At 42.9% G+C, this 21,112-nt stretch overlaps 1 protein-coding gene across 11 annotated transcripts in view; it reads right to left on the reverse strand.

Annotated features, from left to right (window-relative positions):
• Positions 1-21,112, reverse strand: part of rims1b (regulating synaptic membrane exocytosis 1b) — an 88,836-nt gene that overhangs the window by 37,776 nt on the left and 29,948 nt on the right. For 7 of the 11 annotated variants that reach the window (XM_080880834.1, XM_080880827.1, XM_080880835.1 and 4 more), the window contains exons 3-13: positions 11,453-11,754; positions 10,086-11,002; positions 5,170-5,210; positions 4,892-5,002; positions 4,678-4,777; positions 3,090-3,213; positions 2,633-2,679; positions 2,422-2,537; positions 2,205-2,335; positions 1,889-2,060; positions 134-287 (exon numbers count right to left, since the gene is read on the reverse strand). In XM_080880834.1, coding sequence (XP_080736960.1) covers positions 134-287; positions 1,889-2,060; positions 2,205-2,335; positions 2,422-2,537; positions 2,633-2,679; positions 3,090-3,213; positions 4,678-4,777; positions 4,892-5,002; positions 5,170-5,210; positions 10,086-11,002; positions 11,453-11,754 — 2,215 coding nt within the window. Of the gene's footprint in view, positions 1-133; positions 288-1,888; positions 2,061-2,204; positions 2,336-2,421; positions 2,547-2,632; positions 2,680-2,933; positions 2,991-3,089; positions 3,214-4,677; positions 4,778-4,891; positions 5,003-5,169; positions 5,211-10,085; positions 11,003-11,452; positions 11,755-21,112 lie in introns of all 11 variants that reach the window. The other 4 variants (XM_080880828.1, XM_080880830.1, XM_080880826.1 and 1 more) reach the window with 3 other exon arrangements.

Genomic DNA, 21,112 nt, shown 5'->3' on the forward strand with positions numbered 1-21,112 from the left:
CAGGGTAAGGTTGAGAGATTCTCCCACGCTGAGAGGGACACTGGAGAAGGCTCAGAACAGGAAATGTTAGCCACCACGCTCAAACACTGTTGGTTAAAGGACACACAGCCTGCAAATAAATGAACACACATACTCTGTAGTTTCCTGCTGGGGCTGTCTCCATGGACGTGTCTCCGTGGGAGGTATGGAGAGGGCTGTGGCAGAGGTATAGAGGACACGTCATGTGTCTGGAGCTTATACCAGTGAGGAATGTCGTCTAGCAAGGCCGTCTCCAACTCTATGAGGATCTGAGGGGGACAGAAAGGGAGGTGGCACATGAGAAAAATGGAAAGTAGAAATCTTCACACGTGTGAAGACATTTAAATCAGTTTCATCCACTCAGAGAATGAAACTTTAGGCAATCATATTCAGTAAATATACAACAAGTTAAATCCTATGTTAGGCAGACTTTGCAAATTTTGGGTGATGGGTGTTTCTCACAGTTCCCCCTGTCATTCTCTCCGCAGACCGGTATTTGAGAAACATGTTTGCACCATTTAATTTTTAAAAACCATTTAAAAACTATAAAAACTGTTTTCACTTTCTTATTGCTTTTAGAGTAACAGTTCTTTTGAAGTTTATATTCTTTTATCTACTGTTTTCTTTAAGTTTGTATTGCTGTTTTGTGACTCCTGTAAGTAAAAAATCCTTTATGGATAAATTATGGTTGCTTGCTATCATCTTCATCTGTAATCAGAAGTGTCTTTAATTTAAAACATAGTAAAAATCCCAAGATTTCCAGTTATGGGATATTGGGAAACATTTGGGAGCTGGCAGAATTATTTATGTAATTATATTATCTGGAACTATTGATGTAAATGATCAATACTTGTCTGAATGAAGTCAGTAAGACCAGATATCTCTCATTTCTTCTCCAAAACAGCTCTGGCCTGCTGTTTCAACCATCTATTTATGAGAGGCAGCCAATGAGAGGAAAGTCTACTTAAGAGCCAAGAGAGGAGGAGCTTAAGAGGGGAGGGGCTAAAACATTGCTTCGAACTGAAGAGCTGGACTGGGAGGCATTACAAGATAAATAACAATTTGATAGCATATTAGTTCATTTTGAATTTGATGGCAGCAAGACAAAAGTTGGGATGAGGGAACAAAAGGCTAGAAATGTGAGGGCAGGAACAGTTTGCAACTAATTAGGTTAAATGGTAACAGCTCAGTAACATGACTGGGTATAAACGTGCATCTTATAGAAGTACAGAGGTTCATCGTGTCCTTCTGCATTCTGATTCCAAAAGCTGCCAGACAGGACAGGATTTAAAACACGTGCACCACATCCTCTGGACTAAAGAAGAGTTCAAACACTGTCAATGCTCAACAGTATCTACACGTTTTAGAGCAATGTATGCTTTTCTTTATATGACATCTACACTGACATTCAGGGAAGACCTTCCATTTTGCATCTAGATGATGCCAAACTGTATCGATTCCAACAGCATAGATACCGCAGATACATGTAGTAGAAGAGTTTGTGTAGTGATTAGGCCTACCTGAGGTTCAGACTAACTAAAAACATCTGGAGCATCATGAAACCAAAGGTTCCACAAAGAAGAACCAGGACTGTTAAGCAGCTGGAGTCTTCTATCGGACAATAATGGGACAACATCCCTGTTCCTAAAGTGCAGCAAATCTAGCAACTGGTCTTCTCAGTTGATCTCCACCTTATTTTTTTAATTTTGAAAATGTAAAAAATACGCTATACAAACACAGGCCATTTACCATTTACATATGTTTCTTCTACTAAGGTTAAAATGTGGATTTAGGGAATTTGATGTGTCTATTACAAGTTTTACAGTTCAACCAATAAAATGGCTTTGATTGGACAGTGGCTGTCACGCACCTCGCCCAGGAATTCACTCTCCTCCTCCTGGACTCGAGGCTGGTCCCACACTGTGATCTCCAGCATGCGCTCTCTGAAGTCTCGCCGATGAACGTGGGAATAAATAAAGGTCTGGTTCCACTTGGGCTCAGCGCTCTTTTTCACCGTTTTAGTCCGTCGTTTACTCTTATCACTGGAAGAGAGAAGAAATCATGGATTCATTCAGTGTGCAAGAAGGAGAACAGTATGGTTTTTTTTTATTGTTCAAAATAAAAACTATAGATGAAGAAATACCCGTGAGATGCTCAATAAGTAAAAATGAACACAATGAGCTGACCTCCTATCAGGCAGGAAGTACATCTTGACGTAGGGGTTTCGAGGTCGTCCGTCTGGTCGGGGTGGCAGGTCTATGGCTTGAAGGACGTTGACAATCAGCTGATGGCCCACTTTGTCGTACCACAGCTTCACCTATAACAATGCATAAAGGCAGTTAGCATCCTTTTCAATCTATATCCAGTCAGATGAACCTCATTGTGTTTGTTCCTGATACTCACAGAGAGCTGTCCAGGCAGAACCAGAGGAAGGTCTCTGAGAGTGCTGGGACTAGTAGGGGACATCACGGATATAGATGGACGGTCCATCTTCTGGGACTCAAAGGAGCTGGAGCCTGCTGAGGGATCAACAGAATGAATAATAGGAAAAAACATTAACTGAAAGCACATTTTAAAATATAAAGCCTGTTAAGCTGGTGATATAAAAACTTACTAGATTCTAGAGGAGGGTGGGAGGACTCTGGGATTCTTGGGATGTCTCTGTAAAAAGCAGAAGAGTCACAGAGTGTATACAAATCTTCCCTTACTATATGTCATTCAGCTGGCATATATCTCTAAACAACAACAGTTTCTAACACAGTAGAAGAAGAACAAAACCAGTCAGTCATATTAACAGTGTGGGGAAAACAGCAGGTGGCCAAGGACTGAAGAACAGGTGGAAAAAAGGGGATGTCTTTCTTGGATCTGAAGGATTTCAGGGAAGATACATTGGGAAGGGGCTCCACTCTACTTACTGATGTGCTCTATACACTTTTCTCAAGAGGTGTTTGGACATAATTCGGTTCACAGAGCTTTTAGATAAAGGAGACACATCAAAAGTCCGTCAGAAGGAAAATCAAAGCCGTGGTACTTTAACAATGACCAGTACACATTAGTAACAACAAACGCACCCTATAGGTCTCGAAACAACAATCTCCACTTGAGGCTCAGCCTTGGACTCGAGAATGATGTTGTACACTTCTTTCTTGGTTGCTCCTGGCAACGACTTCCGGTTCCACTGCAACACCTCATCACCTGAAAACAAGATTAATGCTTCTTAAAGTCAAACTGAAAAATCAAATGTCCTCAGTGTGCAGTTAAGTGCAGCGCAACTTTTCTGCTGGGTGCTCCACACAAAAACCCGACGATGATCGGTCAAAGGCTGTATTCAGAAAATGGACATTGTCACCATAACATCACCCTTTGGTAAGAAAAGTCCTTTTGTGAAACTTCAAGCTTGTCTGACGCTGGATGACCGAGGGGTGGACACTTAAAACTTGTCAATCACACGATTAACCACAACCTGTTTCATCCTCGTTTCTGACTTTAATGGAGAAAATAATTTAATTTAATGTGACTTTAGTGTGGAAACAATTTTATCTCATCAATCTCCAGACTTAAAATAAGTGGTTGTCCAGCACATTAATGTGACTTATTGCCGCTTGCATCTTTCATGAATTATCATGAAAAGATCCAAGTTGTCAAATTAGACAAAAAAAAAACACTTCTGAGAGTTTTCAGAGACTGGAAGGACTTTTTTGCACTTGATGAGGCACATTTCTGTCTTTTTATCTGCCCATTTTTACATGTTTGGTTTGGTATGCCAACCCACTATTTAGCCCACCATAAAGGTCACTGCTGCCTGGGTTTTCTTGTTGGCTCCTTCTTTTTTTCCTGACTAAACCCACAGTGACAAAGCATTTTAGGTGAGTTACGATGATTTCCGACCTGTAAATTGAAAACGGAGCTCTCAGAACCTCCTCAAATGTTTTTTCCCTCTCAGGAGTGATTTTAACACTATGTTCAAGCATAAATAAGGCCCTGGGTTAATACTTTCAGCAGCAGCTGAGTCGCTGTACAGTCAAAATTTACAGCCAGAAGTAGTCCCGTGACCTCAGCACTCCATACATTACTCCATTATTATTCAAATCATGACACAGCGTGGTCAGATAAGCAAAATGTAGCATGAATGATGACTGCTTTACTGCAGAACTGTACACATTGCCTGTTTATACATTCTGTGCTTCCTTATATATGCTCTAATATCACTTTAATCCCAACAGCTGACTGCGGTTGCTTACTTTTGCCCACATTCCTTTTTTTTCCTTTTTTAAAATGCTTTGAAAATTATTTATCAGTGTAAAACTGGCAAAACCAAACTCCTCAAAATAGCACTCCAGTAAAGGTCTGGTATAATGTGAATGCAGCACAAGCAGGCTGGTTGATCGCTTGAGTTCAAGTGGCAGCTCCCACAGACATTACACCAATAAAAACACCAGTATTATTACTATTCTGTAGGCCACCACAAGCTGCTACAAATGTTTAGCATTTTAGCATTTAACAATTTCAATGACAAGCACACTACTCATGCCTGCAAAGATGACAGGTACATACTGATGTCTATGCAAAGGTTGATCTCACATGCATTCCTAGATGAAAGCAATACTGTCTGCAGTTCTGCAGCTCCTGCAAAGGAACAACATGTTCTATTTTTTGTACCTGCACGTAGGTGTCCCACGACATCTGCCAGACTCCCTTTTTTAACTTTGGTGATGAAGGCCCCAAGTCTCCCTGTCTCCGTCATCTTCCCTCCTACCACCTGCACACAAAGATGAGACAGACGTACGATAAGATCAGATGTCACTCCGTCCTCTCCAACACTGACTGTTGTCTCAGTGAGGACAGATCTTAATGTGAATGAATCCCTGCTTACTTTTAGTCCCAGGAGAGAGCCTGCCTCACGGGGCATGGCTGACCTCTTGCTCAGAGTGATCCGCCCAATCAGGTGGTCACCCTCTTTGGATGGCTGCCACGAAACTGGATGCTAAAGGGACAAAGACATGAGGATGTTTACAAAGCACATTATCAACTGTAAATACTGGTAATTTGGTCATGGGTCCCATGCAACATTAGACTTAATATAAGTGCAGCTATATGTGAGGAAAGGGATCAGGGCAGAGCTTCAGGAACAACCTGACTGGTGAAACTTACATGCCAAACTGCAGGATCTAGAGGATGACAGTCCCAGTCACCTGCAGGGAGAAAGAGTTCGAGAGGGAGGAATTAGTCATTTGTCTAAATTATGTTAAATGTAATTGTGCAGGTTGATTCCAAGCTACAAAAAACTCTTAGAAAGATGACTCAGTGATGCCATTAAAGACTGGGATCTGCTTTAATTCAAACAACATAACTAATGGGTTTATCATCCCATTTCTGTTTTATATGCCAGGGCCTGCCAAAGGCTTTCTTTGAGGTAGGTTTAATTTTAAAAAGCTAAAAATTCCATTTTGCCATCTATAAAAATGTAACTTAATTTACTAAAATGATCTGAATTCTCTTACTTAACAATACTTTAGACTCCCTGTTGAAGCTCCAAAGCTCTTATATTTTAGTATTTAGTTTCTGTTAGTTATATTTTTTATTGAATTTTTATTACATTTTGATTTAGTAGGCTTGCCTTCTCTATGTCATCCTGTATCTTGTCAAGTGTTTCTGTTGGTGATTATCTGCTGAGTTGCTTCCTGTTTTATTTTAACAGTCATCTGTCTCTGGCGTCTTGTGATTAGTTTACTTCCTCAGGCATTGTCTTGATTGTCTTCAGCTGTGTCTCATCGCCCTGCTGTGTCAACTTCCTTAATAATTACCCTCATGACTTGAAATAGTGCTGTTTTCCCTTTTCTTAGCGTCTCTTAACGCCGTAGTGATGGTGTGATGAAGGCCTGTGAACGTGTCGGATCTTTCCAGCCAATTGCTTCACCAGAAGGCAGATCACACAAAACCCTGTTTAACAGCTCATTTTGAACTAGTGACATCTGCTGGTCATTCGATGTGCTCCATAATCTCGTTGCAGACTGCTGATGATCATCAGAATCACCTCAGACCACAAAAAAATTCCCGCATCTTTTCAACCGCTCAAATCCGGTTCAAATGACATGAAGCAGTCACGTCATTTCAGAGAAAGGGTTCCTCGTTTATCTTTGGTCATGTGGTTTCTGAAGAAAACAATACAGGTGTTGGGATGGGCTTTATTTGGGCACGCCCCCTGTCCTTGACACAGGCCTCGGGGCTTAAGCATCAGACGAAACATCAAAATTATTTAGCCTGTGATCATTCCCTGTGTGCGTCCTCCCTTTGAGTCCATGTGGATTTAGTTTTGCTTTACGCTCCCATGTGTTTTTTGGACTTTGCAAACAACTACAACAGCCTGTCTTCTGGATCTGTGTTTGGGTGCTTGGGACCTGCTAGCTGTGACTAAACTGTGCTCAGATGTTGTCTACTGTGGTTGTCGATTTAAAAAGGGAGGAGCTAAAACCCTGTGTTCCAACAGAGGATGACCTAAGTAGCTGCACCACACCCCAGTATAAGATAGATGAGGATTATTCTGAACCATGAATAATGCAAAGCTACTCTAGATTTTAAGAATACAAATATGGAGCTGGAAATGGGCAGCACAGTTTAGTGTGTGTCCTTTAACTTACATGTAGGATTAAAGTAATGTCATTCAGCAGTAACGGCTAAAAACATTCATAATCAAACTATTATCATTTCTCTCCAACTTGGCCTGTCCAAGACTGGCTAAGTTGACCAGAGAAACAAAAGAGTGTCCGTGTATCCCAGCGCTCATTAACACTGACAGATGGAAAGCTAACTGGCTCTACATCAAGACAGAGGAGCCTGGGAGATTTGCAGTCATTGTTTCAAAGCAGGAGTAAAACAACAGCAAGAAAACATCTGATGGCGATTTTAAAATCCTTTGAGTAACTTCAGTTTGAGGTACGTGGGCAGGCAGAATAATTCACGTGATGTTTTTTTGCAAAATGCCTGCAGGGGGGAGAGAAAAGAACTTTTTGGTGGAAAGAGTAGAAACCAAATGAAGCCTATACAATCATGGTTGATGGAGAAATCAGGAAAAAAAAGTCTGAATGACTTGAGCAACTTTAGTGATGCTAACTGGAACACTCGAGAGGAAAAATGCTGATGCCACCGTTTAGTGGATGAGCAAGCTGGGCAGATAGCTCTTTATTAACAGCTCTTTGTAGGTATCATTGTTTAAGACAAACACAGCATGTAAGTGAAAGAGGCTCCGCTCAACTGAAGATTGACCAAGTCCCTCTTACTGTCCTGAAGGCAGTCCTGGCTTACTCTCATTGGTAACTGACTGATATGGAAAAATCATCTGTTTAAGAGGAGCACGTGAGCATCCACGCTATCACCTGACCCTTCTTCAGCAGCTCTCTCCCTAGTCCTTCCAATCCACATCAGCGTTCTTTGGTATTTGTCTGTTTTAGTTTCCTGTTGTGTGGACTTTCACATTGTCATTTTCTCTGAGCCAGTTAGAGAAAACATATCAGCCTCAAAGCCACAGCATCCTATACTTTACTGGGCCTTCATGCAGCCACTGTCTGAAAAAAGCTTTTAGCTCTTCTGTCTTTGAGGCAGCTTTATGCCCGGGTGTCACGTCTATACTCACAGACGGAGCTGTGTGGCTGAGACGAGCATATTAAGGATCATCATACAGCCAATAACTGATATAACTCTCTGAAACATGAGCGTTTGGCTCATAGGGCTTGACCACACATAAAAGGTTTAATACCAGCAATGCTGTGGTAATTTGTTAATAGAGTGCTTCAACATCAGAGTTGAATTGAATTTTATTATCATCATATTTATACGTGGATCCTAATGGTGATACACAAACCCATCTTATCTTTTTTATCACTTTTTGCAAAAATTTAACAAATGTTTCATTCATTATATTTTTGCATAAGTAAAATAACAGAATGTCACCTGAGCTTTTGAGGGCAAAGTTCAAATACGGCTTTAAACTACACCATATGACTTAGTAACTGTGTATATATGACAGAAAATAAGGAGAAACATATTAGAGCCAGGGTGGCACAGTGGTGCTACAGCACGGTCACTTAACTGGAAGAATGCTCTTGAATCAAACCTGCTGCTCAGCCTTTTTGCATCATTTGCTTTCAAGTTCTCTTGACATGCATGTTAGACTGCATTAGTGGCCATGTATTGCATGAACAATGAATAAAATGAATGGATGGACCCTGTTTTTTTAAGATATCTCCAGATCACAAGAGTTACCACTATATATTGTAAGGTAAAGGACATACAATAATAATAATAAAACAATTCAGCTCAACCTAAATGACTACACTAAACATATATATATATATATATATATATATATATATATATATATATATATATATATATATATATATATATATATATATATATATATATATATATATATATATATATATACGTATATAGAAAGAGAGTGAGAGAGAGAGAGAGAGAGAGAGACACACACACACAGTAAGACACGAGCCCTGGATTGGGAACGTGTCGGTTTTATTGAAATGACTGGTGACTCCAGTCATGTGAGATTTAGAGGAACATTCAAAAGAGACCTCCACTGAAAAAAGTTTACGCACATGGGTTAATCTATGTCTTGGAAGCAGAGCCTTCGTGCTTCCGTGATAATGCTTCTAAATAGCTGACAAATAAGTGCCTTCAAGAGGAGCTTGAAGATGAGTGCTGATTGGTGGGATTTGATGCAGTCTGTAGAACTTTTTAGTTACATCTCAGATCCATGTAATGACACCTAATTTCTTAAACCAAAAAGATCTCTGGCCATGTCTAATTTAAGATGACACCAGCATTAATCTGACAATGCAATGCCTTCCATCGCACAACGCATGCTACATATTATCCTGTGACTTTTTCTTATTGCCAGAGATGGTGAGAGTAAAAGGATACATCCTGTTTTGAGGCCCAGCTAGCTAAAGAGTGTTTAAAACAGCTAATAATCCCAATCCACACCATCTACACATTACCAGTCCCTGAGTTATAGTAAGCTGGATTAAAACATCTGGAACACCATCCTTCTGGGACTGACCAGTGAGAGATAAGCTGATGCAGTAACTCTGCCTCCTGAACCCAAACACTCTTGCGTGGGTTATTTTAGCACAGCCCTTGATTTCTGTTAGTGCGGGGAAATCCATAAGTGCCAAGAAGATAGCAGAAATCGTGTAGCGTGCAACTGCAACCAGGCTTGAATTTAGTCGGTGGGACATGGTTGGCTGTTGCAGCTGGCTGTTAGCAAAGCATTACATAGCCAGCGAGCCACTGACCTAATTCCACAAATCTGCTGGCCTAAATCACAGGGACTCTCCAAATAAATGAGAGCTGTCCTGAGAGCAGCAGGGTTTAGCCACAGCACAGAGGTGTAGATGACACACAGGGATAGTAATGCACTGCATGCTGGGTGGGCACTTTATCCTATCGCTTATCATATAGTTTCACAGTCCAAAACTAGAAAGTGTTGGTTTTAGAGTAATCTTGGGGGTCAAAATATATCTGGCTTTTCTCACATTGTTTGTAATTCCACTACCAATGCAGAATGCAGTGGAAAATATATCTATGAAGTGTGAGATTATGTTTTTATTTTCCCTTATATCTGATCAACAGTGGTTAAAAACTGTGGCAGATCTCTTGTCCGGTCTATTGATCTGTCTGTCCCCCAGAGTATTAGCAGCAGATCAGATTTCAATTAGTCATCAGATCTGCTGTGACTCTAATCTTGCTCAGAGCACGCCGGGCACACAGTGTCGGCATGGTTCTTGACAATGATGACAATACAGGAGAGACCACATTAAAGTCCTGTGTGTTTCATTTACACAGAATGAGGACTACATGAGGAAACAAAGTATGAACGTGTGGTCTAGATAAGACCAGCCAGAGATCATTAGCAAAATATAATAAGAAGACTCGTGAGTGAAAAAGAAGCCTCAACAAGTAAGGAAAAGTTTCTAATGTACAGAAATGGATGGTGGCTAACGGTGTAAGGAGAGGTTCAGCTTAGTAAGCACATCTGCCTGACTGACCTTTCTCGCTGACACTTTCCATGTCCACGTCCTCACAGCTGGTGTACTCGGGCGTGGAGCCGCCCTCCTCCTCTGAGCTGCTGATGGACATCTGCCTCTTGTTGACTCCGCGCTTGCCCTTGTATGACTGTGGAGGGGGTGGCCGCAAAGACTCCAACTGGTCCGAGCCCTGAGAGTCCTTCCTCAGCAGGTTATCCACCCCACCCTTCTCTCTTGATGTCCGCGTTCCGTCTTGGGGTCCATGCTCCAGGCGACTGTTGTTTGGACCCCAGTCTGAAGGCACAGGTCCCCCAAGTTGGGACCCTGATCTTCCCCCTCCACTGGCAGGGGGAGCCCCACCTACAACCCCCACGGTCCTATCTGCGGAGTAGGCCCTGTGATTCTCCATGAGGGCCTTGCGGTCTCCTTCCCCACCTCCACCCCTCCTGGCAAGACGGTTTTCCGGCACCTCTCCTGTGCTGCCTCCACCCCCACCCCCTTCACCAGGCCCCAGTCCGACCTCATTTATTGCAAGATCACTGTGTCGTCGCTCATGCCGCACCTTCGACACCTTGGCGTGCATGCGCATCTCCTGCTCCTCCTTCTGTGGTTTGACTGGGTATCTTGCCAAGTTGGGGTCACTGCGATAGCGGTTCTGAAACTCCTCCTCGCGCCGCTGCCGTTCCCTCTTCTCCTCATCCTCTGGACGCCTGCGGTGTGTTTCTGAACGACCCAGGTTTTCATCCCCGTCCTCGTAGTCCTGAGAGTGGATCTTTTCCAGCCGCCTTCCATCTCCTAACCGTCTCTCTCCTCTGTCTCCGGGACCCATCCGCTCGTCCAGAGATGACTGTGAATGCAACTTGTCTGCTGGTCTCCGGGCAGAACCACGTCCCATGCCTCCCTTACCGTTTTGCTCATGGAAAGAAACTGGCCTTTTCCTAAATGAGAAAAGAAATTAGGTTATTTTATAAAAGCAAATACAAACACAGGAGCATTCTTTGCATGCTTTTTGACAGAAATATTTTGTGCTTTTTATATATTCTTTCTTTTTTTATTTTCAAAATCTTCTTAGTTCAGTCACGAAGGGCTATCAACAGATTAAAAAACTACTAACCAGGATGAGACAGCTATGAATTCTTACCTAACACACCCAAAGAATTAAAACAAAGGGATTGAGTCAAAGACCTCTCAAGACCTGCCTGTGACCTACCTTCTTCTCTGGTTAAGCTACTGCAGACTCAGAGCTACATAGCGGATTAAAAAACACAACAAGGGCTTCAGCAAATTAATATACCATGAAAACTGAATCCTGCAGTACTGCTAGCTTTCACCAATTCCTATGTTAAAAATGAAAAGAGGCAAAGGTTGTAAATAAAGAGGAATCTCACTTTTCTCTTGGGGGTTCACTTTGAGAGCGAGAGCCAGGCATGGTGTCAGCACCCTTGAGAGCAGTGACACCGCCGGGCGGATGTGTCCCGTCTGGTGGCCCTGTGTTGGCGTTGGTGCTGGACGGTGGGGCTTGGGACCTGGAGCGGAGTAGCTTCCTGTCCCGTTGGGCCTCACCTCCCGTGGCTGGATTGTTTAAAGAGGTGCCCAGGCTCCCGGGCCGCACCCCTGACCCCGAAAACCATTCTCCTGATTTGGTGAGAATCTCCTGTTGCTTACGGCACTGGTTGCATACCCACATTACCTGGAAAGGTCGAAAGGGAAGAAGATTTTGGCAAACTCATTTCAAGTCACCTCTGAACATCCACCAGGTCACCAGCAACACATCTGGGCTTAGCACTGAAATGGTTTTTTTTTTTAGTTTGACGGATGGGCAACATGCTTAAAAGGTACATTTTCAGAAACTTTCTTAGCATCTAACTTTCCATAATTCCATAAAAATAGGTGGATTCTAACTTTATCCAAACCCTACCCCTAACTCCAGATGGGTTGTGGGTGACCTGCTTGATGTCAGGAGGCCAAATCTGCAGCATTAAAACATCTGTACAACGCAGGTGAACTTTAATGTGCTTTTAACTTTGCTGGAGCAGAATCAGTTTTTCATAGACATTAAGAGTCTTGCTTGTGTATCAACAAACACCCAACTCTAATATAAAAAAATGCCAGTCCCATACTTGCTTCTTTCCATCCTTTGCAAAAACAAATAAAATATTAAAGAGCACCATGATGTGATAAACTCTGCTGTTTGATCTATTTTCTGTAAACACAGCTTGTTGGAGGCTGTGGTCAGACGGTCCCGTAAAAGATCATGCTTTCCTCTAAAACAGCTCTAATTTTATCGATAATATTTTTATGATTTGAATTTAGAAGCATACCTCAGTTTGCTGATTAATTTAAAAGCAAGAACTGAAAGGGGGAAAAAAACAGACTAAGCGGGCTTCAGCGGCTCCACGTGGACATCATGATCTCATCTACAGAACTGTTACACCTTCATGGGTACTGCAGCGTTCTTCTTTATTAAGATGCATATTTTTCTGGATTGAAGAAGATAATATAACAAAAGATCTAATATAGGAGTTATAAGGCCAGACAATAATAGAGATACAGAGCACATAGAACTGTGATTTCTAACTGTGTCACATGAAAGTTCAAACATTTTTGCTCCATGAGGCCATCATTCTTACAACTGTTAAAACCAGCTACAAATTAAGAGTGACGATTACACCGATTTAAGATAAAAATGATTAAATCCCAGTCTTTATCATCTAAATCAAACCCACAGACAACATCAAATACTCACATGTAGCCATGGCTACAGAATATCACCTCACTTCAACAGCACGAAAAAAAACAGGATTTATCTCCCTCCGTATTTATAATCCCGCCGGTTTATTTTGCGAAGAATAAATCCACCGCAGAGAGGAAACACAGTGGTCCTTTGTATTACGTCGCAGAGCCTTGGCACAAAGTGAAAACAAAACACCTCTGGGACCTTTGGAAAGCCCCAAAATGTTACCCCTCCTTGACAGGCAGTGAGGTGTGCTGTTAGCAGTCAGTTTAGCAGTTAGCTCTCAGTGAGCCAAAGCACATTCATCATGGCCTGATTGAATCCTAGTTGGCGCATGTCCAGACTAATCTAAAGTAAATCAGCTGCCCGCACGGCCCACAGCTGTCGGGCAGCCGCCCAGCAACACACTACAGTCTCTTTCTCTCTGTGTCTTTCTCCACCTCAGCGGAGGGGCATCAGATTAGCAGTGCCCAGTAATCCCATCACCCTTATACAACTCATCATCAGCTGACAATGCCAGCTCACAATTCATAGCTTTTAACCTATAGTGCACCATGCCTCCCCTCCTTAATGTGCATGATGTGTAACATTTAACCCAACAAACATCTGCCAAATGGCCAAATCTTATTATTTTGATACCAAATGTTAAACCAACTTTTAATTGTGATGGCACTGTGGCAATCTTTCTTCAGATCACCTACATCCCAGCTTTTTTTGGTAAGGCGCCAACTGTAATCTTTACTTTTTTCAACCAGAAATGAGCTGAAGTGCTTAAACTTACTCTGCACATGCCGGGTAAGATCGTCCCCGTCTGGGGAGCTTGATCATTTCACTGTGTTAGAAGTTTTGAACAAAAGTTAAACAAAACAACTGATGGTTTCTAAAAAATCCAATGCCAACCTGCAGGACCGTTCTGGTAGATGTTTACGTCTCTGAATAGAAACATCAGTGACTTCATCAAAAAATGCAAAAACGATGTTGGTCCATCTTAAAAAAATAAAAACCAAAAGCCATGGATGTGTCAGGATCCGAATGAGTGGATCTGGTATTTTCACATTGCCGTCCTGTTTGTCTGGGCGCAGCCCTGGTTCCTCACCTGCCCTACTCACCAGCGAGGCTATATTTAAGACCAGCGCAGCCATCTATTCTCCGGCCAGTTCGTCAGCTACCTCATGGTGGTAACCACGCCTCATTGTTTCTTGTTTTTGTGTTCATGCTCTGTAATTTCCTTGTGTCTCCAATTTCCTTGTCAAGTCCCTGCTTCACTCTCCTGCAGCTCAATTACCTGGACCCTGGTCTCCTTGAAGAGTCTCTACACCCCGCCTTGGTTCCTTGGTATTCCCAATTTCTACCAATATTTCATTCTGAATTACAGCCAGGTAGCGCACCGCTAACTCACCTCACCTCCACCTTTTGTTACGCTAAAACAGTTGTTCACCTTTGCGCCCATTTCAGTCTACCCTGACACCTCACAGCCATTCAGTAAAGCGGTAGATCAGATTCTGGAGTTGGGGGTCATACTGTCAACATTCGGGGCCCCAAGGTAAGCTCTAACCCTGTGCCTTCTTGCATTGCCTTACTCCTATGATGTGAAATTATAATGTGGGTGACCAGGAGCTGTTAGCAGTCAATTGGCTCTAGAAGAATGGCGGGAAATGCTTGAAGGAACTGAGCAACCTTTCACTGTTTGGCCAGACCACAAAAATGTAACCTATCTAAGAACTGCTAAAAGACTTAACATCTGCCAAGCCCGTTAGTCTCTGCTCTTTGGTCACTTTAATTTCTCAGTCTCATATTGTCCAGGTTCCAGGAATATCAAGCCTGATGCCTTGTCCTGCCAGTTCCCCCTGTTGGGGAAACCTGCAGTCAGCTGAGACTGAAGAAGTCACTTGGATGAGTGACGAAACGTTTCTCCAACTGAAAATGTCCAGATGAACAGAATCAACCTTTTGAGATTTCCTTACCTGGATGATTGAGCATGCATGAAGACAATGATTGTTATGATTGCTCCAACCACTGATACCCTCTCACAGATCATGGTCATCCATTCCACTAGATTTTGTCACCAGTTTACCTGCATCTTCCTGGAAAACAGTTATTTGTTCCATAATAGACAGATTTTCCAAATCAGCTCATTTGATTGCTCTAGATAAACTGCCTTTTGCCTAAGAGACTGCCAAGCTTCCTGTTGATCATGTTTTTTAGACTCCACAGCATTCCTATGAAGATTCACAGGTTTGGAAAGCTTTCTGCTCTGCACTGCCATGGTCAGCCTCCATTTTCTGAGTACCATCCTCAGTCCAATGGCCAAACCGAGAGGCTCTGGAATCAGCTCTCTGCTGCATCACTACACAAAACCCAGCAACCTGGTCTTCACATCTTCCTTGAGTAGAGTACGCACAGAACTCACTTACCTCATCTGCAACTGGTCTTTTGCCCTTTGAAGCCTCCCTAGGTTACTGACCTCTCCTGTTCCCATAAGTCGAGACTGACCTCGCGGTTTAATCTGGTCCAAGTCCAATGCATCTGGACTTGGACCAGGGAGGATCGTCAGTGCCGCTACACAGAATGATTAAGATCTAATGCCTGCTCCCAGGTATGAGCCAAAACAAAAGGTATGGCTCACCGCTATGACATTCCTCTGAAATCGCTTTCCCGTGAACTTGCTCCACGTTGCATCACTAAATATAAGAGATTGAATGTGTCCTCATTCCTGCGGCAGTTAGTTCTCGGACGCTCACTTGGTTGCCTTACCCAGAGCCTCACGACATCCACCTGTAAGTAAGCCCGCAGAATCAATATTCCTCTCTCCTCCTTGCATTAACTCCTCATTCTCAGAACTACAGACGCCCTCTTTCCCAGTGCCTCCATGTCAGAGACTCTGCACTACGTACCCTCGTCGTGTCATTTCTAATCTCTGTGTTCGCAATAAAGTTTACTAATATCTTATGGCTTTTCCGTTTGGTGTCTGCATTTGGGTCCACTCCCATGTTCTGGCCTCAGGCCCCCCTTGACAGGATGATCCATGACAAGGTGCATGGACCCCAGCCTTGACATCCGATCACCTGAAGACTTCAACGTGCACGCTAGACAGTCAAACAGGTGAAGACAGAATATAGACTTTTATTGGACCCCCTATCATGGCTCTCACATCCTGCCTCCATCGTTCTGTCTCCCTTGACAGTTGGAGCTTCTACATCAGTAATGCAGACCAGGACTGCCCTTACAATAATGGGCTAGGCCTTCTCCAGCTCATAAGAGTCGACTAACATTGAGATGGATGCACTACACGGCTGTGTTCTCAGCCCCTTCCACTTCCTCCATTCATTCTACATCATGACTGCTAAGCGCAAAAAGCCACAAACATCATTGTAAAGTCTGACACAGCAAAAACTGTTACTGTTAACATCACAAACGACAAACACAGATAAAAATGTCCCTGGATTGAGAGACTCAGTTCGTCCTGTTGTGGAGAGAGTTGGTTTTTTATCCTCAGTGGAAGTATACAGTCTTGCTTTTATTTTTGATTTCATTTTTCTTTTTTGAAAACACATTATTATTTTATAACCTAATGCATACCACAGTAAAATTTCAGTAAATCATGAAGGCATAAAAAAAATAGATACCACCCAACCCCAATCAGGACAGAGCATTTTCAGCACTTATTGAGCATCATTCAGCACCATCTGCAGTGTGCGTTGCTTTGCAAGTTGTTGCCACTTTCATCCCCAAGCTTTATCCTGAAATTAGATCATCATACAGAAGACGTGTGTCAGTGTGCTCTGGATCCAGAGAGAGACATTTATCAAAGCACACCTCTGTGTATGCTTCAAACCTTGCACCATGGATGGGGGAGGGTAGTAAACAATAAAGAATTTATAGGAACACACGCACAAACAAACACACACACAAAGGGGATGTAATACATTTAATCCTTTACTGGAGTGATTGCACTCTGTGTTCCTAGATAGCCTGAAGCATGTCGTAAGGGGAATTAGTGTGTCAGTGTGTATATGCTGGTGTGTCATTGCATAGATATATACATACACCCGATAATGAGTGTGCGTGAGAGAGACACAGCATGATGTGAGACCCTCCAATCAGCTCTCTCCGTCCATACGCAGCCCACTCTGGTGTCACCACGGGTTCATGTCGCAGCTTGACTGGATGCCGCGGAGTGAGGACGTGTCTGTGCAGATGTGCATTACAGGACTTGTATGTAGGACGCTTCTCAAACCTTCATGCCTGGAAGAGTGTGGCGTGGGCGACTGCCTGTAGGCGAGGTGTGTGTGTGTGTGCGCGTGTGTGTGTGTGTGTGTGTGTGTGTGTGTGTGTGTGTGTGTGTGTGTGTGTGTGTGTGTGCGTGCGTGTGTAGGCAGTGTTGTTGTTTCTGTCGTGTAATAATGTCAACCTCCTTCTGCCTAAAAATGTGCTTCTCCATGGTAACCAAATCACACAGACAAGCCAGTGAGGGAAAGGGCTACAAAGCAGTGTGTGTGTGTGTGTGTGTGTGTGTGTGTGTGTGTGTGTGTGTGTGTGTGTGTGTGTTTAGTGCTAAAAGGCAATAACAACAAAAATTAAAAAGATAAAATTGTCACCTGACAGATAACCTGACTGCAGCTTTGGCAGGATTCAAAAGAACGTGAACATGGTCTCATCTCTCCTGTTCATTTCTTCTGTTTCTTTCCTCTTTTAACCTTTAGTTCGGCTTTCCATCACATTTGTTTTATCCTTTCTTTCTTTTGCCTCCTTATTTACAACACTCATGTTTCTCTTTTTCTATTTCTTTCCTTGCTATTCATTGAATTTGATCTCTTTCCCATTCTAACCTTTCTTGGCTTCATTGGTTCTGCTCTTTTTATTTCCATTTTTATTCCCTTTTCCTGGTTTCCTTGTTCTTAGTTTTTATCCTCCCCTTTCATATTTCCTTTTCTTGATGTGTATCCCAATTTTTTCCTTATTTTCTTTCTACAAATGTCTTTTGTATTTTACCCTTCATACCTCCACCCAGCCCTGTTTTCCTTCCCTCTCTTCTCAAAGCTTTGACTTCTGTTTCCTCTTTCCTATTATTCCTCAGCCCTTCTCTCCTCTCATTGGTTTCTCCCCTCATTCCTCTTTCTCCCCTCTTCTTTTGCATTTTTCTTTTCCTTTCCAATTTCCATTCCTTATTTCTTATCAATAAATCTTTCTTCCCTCCTCCACCTTTCTCGTCTTTCCTCTCTGTTGGTTTAATTTCCCCTCTTTCCCTTTCTCTTGGCTTTTCTCTTTCCATGTTCTTTCTAATCTCTCCTCACTTTCTCGCCTGGCTGACACACCTGGCTGACTTGACAAATGAAGACACGGCACACCTGTCACTCTTATGTCTCTAATTCTCCACCCCCACCCTCTTCTTTTCCCACCCCCGGCGTCTGGGACGCCCATCTGCTGACAAAACAGGAAAGGCGTGCATCGCTGCAGCAGCTTGGCCGGCGGCGGCGGCAGCAGCATTTGACGAGAACAGCATTCATTTAGGCCTGAACTGCGCGAACATCAGCTTTCCTTAAATGGGCAGAATAGATGGGAGCCTTGGGGATGGCAGATCAGTGGGGAGACGCAGTGGGCTTTCAGTGTGCGCAGCGACCCCGCCTTCAACACAAACACATGCCTCGACAGGATGACATACGAGGCGGTGCTGAGTGTAAACTGCCATCATTCACGGGGAATGGTAAATCGTGAATGGTGAGAAGAACGATGACCGGCGAAGACATAATGCTCCATTTCCACTAATAAGGCTGTAGATCAAGTCTGTAAGCAGGCCAGACCCACTCTGTGGTGAGGAAGACTGAAGGAAAAAGCAAAGGTGGCGTGGCTGTAAATCCACACCAGTTTTCCACTTCTGATCTTGAAATGCCTTTCTCACCACGCTCTACATCACCACGCTAAAAAGAGCTTTTAAAACCACATAAGATTAAGCAAAATTACACAATGTGGTCACGTTTCCTCTCACGCACGTTTGGGAAAAAAACCCAACATACATTTCTCACCAGTTTAACAACATTTTAAATGAAAAAGATGAAAGTGTTTTGTGCACTAAACGCAGCATTGTCTGTGGACAAAGTGCATTTTTTAATTGCATTAGAGAAGACAGTGATGCAAACCAGTAGTGTAACAACGGGAATATTTTCTATGGCTGACATTGTTATTGGAGTGACCAAAAAACCTTGCATGTGCTCACCAAGCATTCCTGTTGTCCTCATTTCCAGTGCATATGTTTATTCTTCTACCGCACTAGCTTTGCTTGATTTACAGTTAAGAACAATCCTTGTTTGTCTCATACTTGGCCTCGGTGCAGCCCTTCAATTCCAGTTTAAGGCAACTTTCTACTGATTGGTTGGATCTTGCAAACTAAAGACCAGCGGGTTCCTGTGCTCACAGCCACAGCTGAACTAATGTTCTGCATTTGTAATCAGCTTATATACAACTTTGTTTAAGTAAAGGGAAAGATTATGGGTACGTAGCCAACACAGAAGTCCTTGTGTGCCTTCCTTGAAAAAACCCCCATCAACACAGAGCCTGACATTAATGGCGATGATGCTCTACGTATGTAAGAGAGGGGGGGAAATCAACAAAACAACATAAGAACCAAAAATCCTCCAAAAAGCCCACCGGAAGCACAGGTAATGGCTGCAGTTGGCAGTTGGTTTCACTTCACTTCACAAGTTCTTTGTGTGCATTTATTTTGTCTTCTCCACAGCACAGGCTAAGTTAGAGGTCCACCAACAACACAACTACAACATGTACACAATGGATCTACAAAGTTCTGCACAGCATTAATACACAACCCCACCGGTCCCTTCAGATGACCATATAAGGAGACCTGCTATCGCTGATGTCACACATCCAGAAGAGTAGAAAAAAACTTTTTCATGTTGGAGCCATTCTGAGATCTTAATTAAGCAAACATAGAGGAGAGAGAGATTTGGATTTCACATTTTGGATATGAAATGTAGCAAAATGTTTACTTTTTTCTGGCTCCTGTCAGTCGTTTATCTGATTTTCACATCATTCTTCTGATTAAACTCTGTTTGATCTGCTATTTTTCTCACAGTAAAGTCCAGCAAAGTTAACTCGATTTCTCTGTTGGTTGAAGATCTTATATCTCTGTGCTTGATTTATGAGGAGCGACCTCACTGCGTGAAACCCAACCATGTTTAATAGGAGCAGAAAATAGGAAAAGAACAAGAGGTCCTCTTTTAACCCTGAGGTTTGTTTAAAATCTGACTGCTTGCTGATTGCTCTTGTTTCTTGCCCAGTTGGACTCTTTGAACTCAGCAGTAGAAGCAGCCACACAAAGTGTGTCCAAGAAACTCTTTGAATTGTTTACGTGGGCCTTCACTTTCCAGCGAGGATGATAATAATAGGAGCTGAAACAAATCACTTTAAGCATTAAAGGCGCGTTTTCAGATTGTTGACACTGACGTATCCAGTCAAGGAAGTCATTAGAGCTGCACAGTGTGCATGATGGACATAGCCATCAGCTTTCAAATCCAGGATGTGTGTCAAACCTTCCTGCCTGATAAACTGTTTTATATCTAAAAAAAAGGGTGTACAGATTTGTGTCGGTGTATCAGCAGGAAAAGAGAAAAGGCATAAACTGAGACAATTAAAGCAGGGAGAAAGCGCGCGTGTTACACAGGCTGCAGATTGAGTCGTGTATGAGAGGAGAGGAGTGAAGTGTGCAGAGAGAGCAGCAGGTTAGTCGCCTATACTGAGAAACATGATGGAGATTATGCAGTGCTTCCGCCCTTCTGGTAAAAAGCAGTGTGAGCACGACGCACTGAGAGACAAAGATTTAGCACTGGTAGTATCGGTGTGTAGGAGTTTGAATGTGTTAATAGTAGCTCGCAGGTCACGAACTCACTGAATGCTTACAAATATGTACGCACACAACAGCTGCAACCAGATCAGAGAAAAACGAACAATGAAGAGTGCATATAATAGTTTGGAAAAGCCTTAACGTGGCTCGAAATGCATTTTTCATTGGCACTGGAAGATGTCAGGTGTCTGTGTTAGGAGCCTGTCTGTTCTCCACTGGGAGGCAGTGCGCCTCTACAAAGCAGACAGATTGTCAGCAGTTAGTTCAGTTTCTGGAAGCCATCTGGAGCTGACATTAAACACACACAAACAAACACTCAGCCATTAACAAGCTATAGCACCAGCAAAAGCAGGGCAGCTTCAAAGAGAGGGCCATGAAACACACACCAGCTTCTTATCACACTGCAGAGCTCGCTGTGGTTTCCGTATCAACCTGGGGACTGTTTAAAACTAAGTCATC

The sequence above is a fragment of the Rhamphochromis sp. 'chilingali' genome, assembly GCF_963969265.1.
Source record: "Rhamphochromis sp. 'chilingali' genome assembly, chromosome: 4".
NCBI lineage: Eukaryota > Metazoa > Chordata > Actinopteri > Cichliformes > Cichlidae > Rhamphochromis > Rhamphochromis sp. 'chilingali'.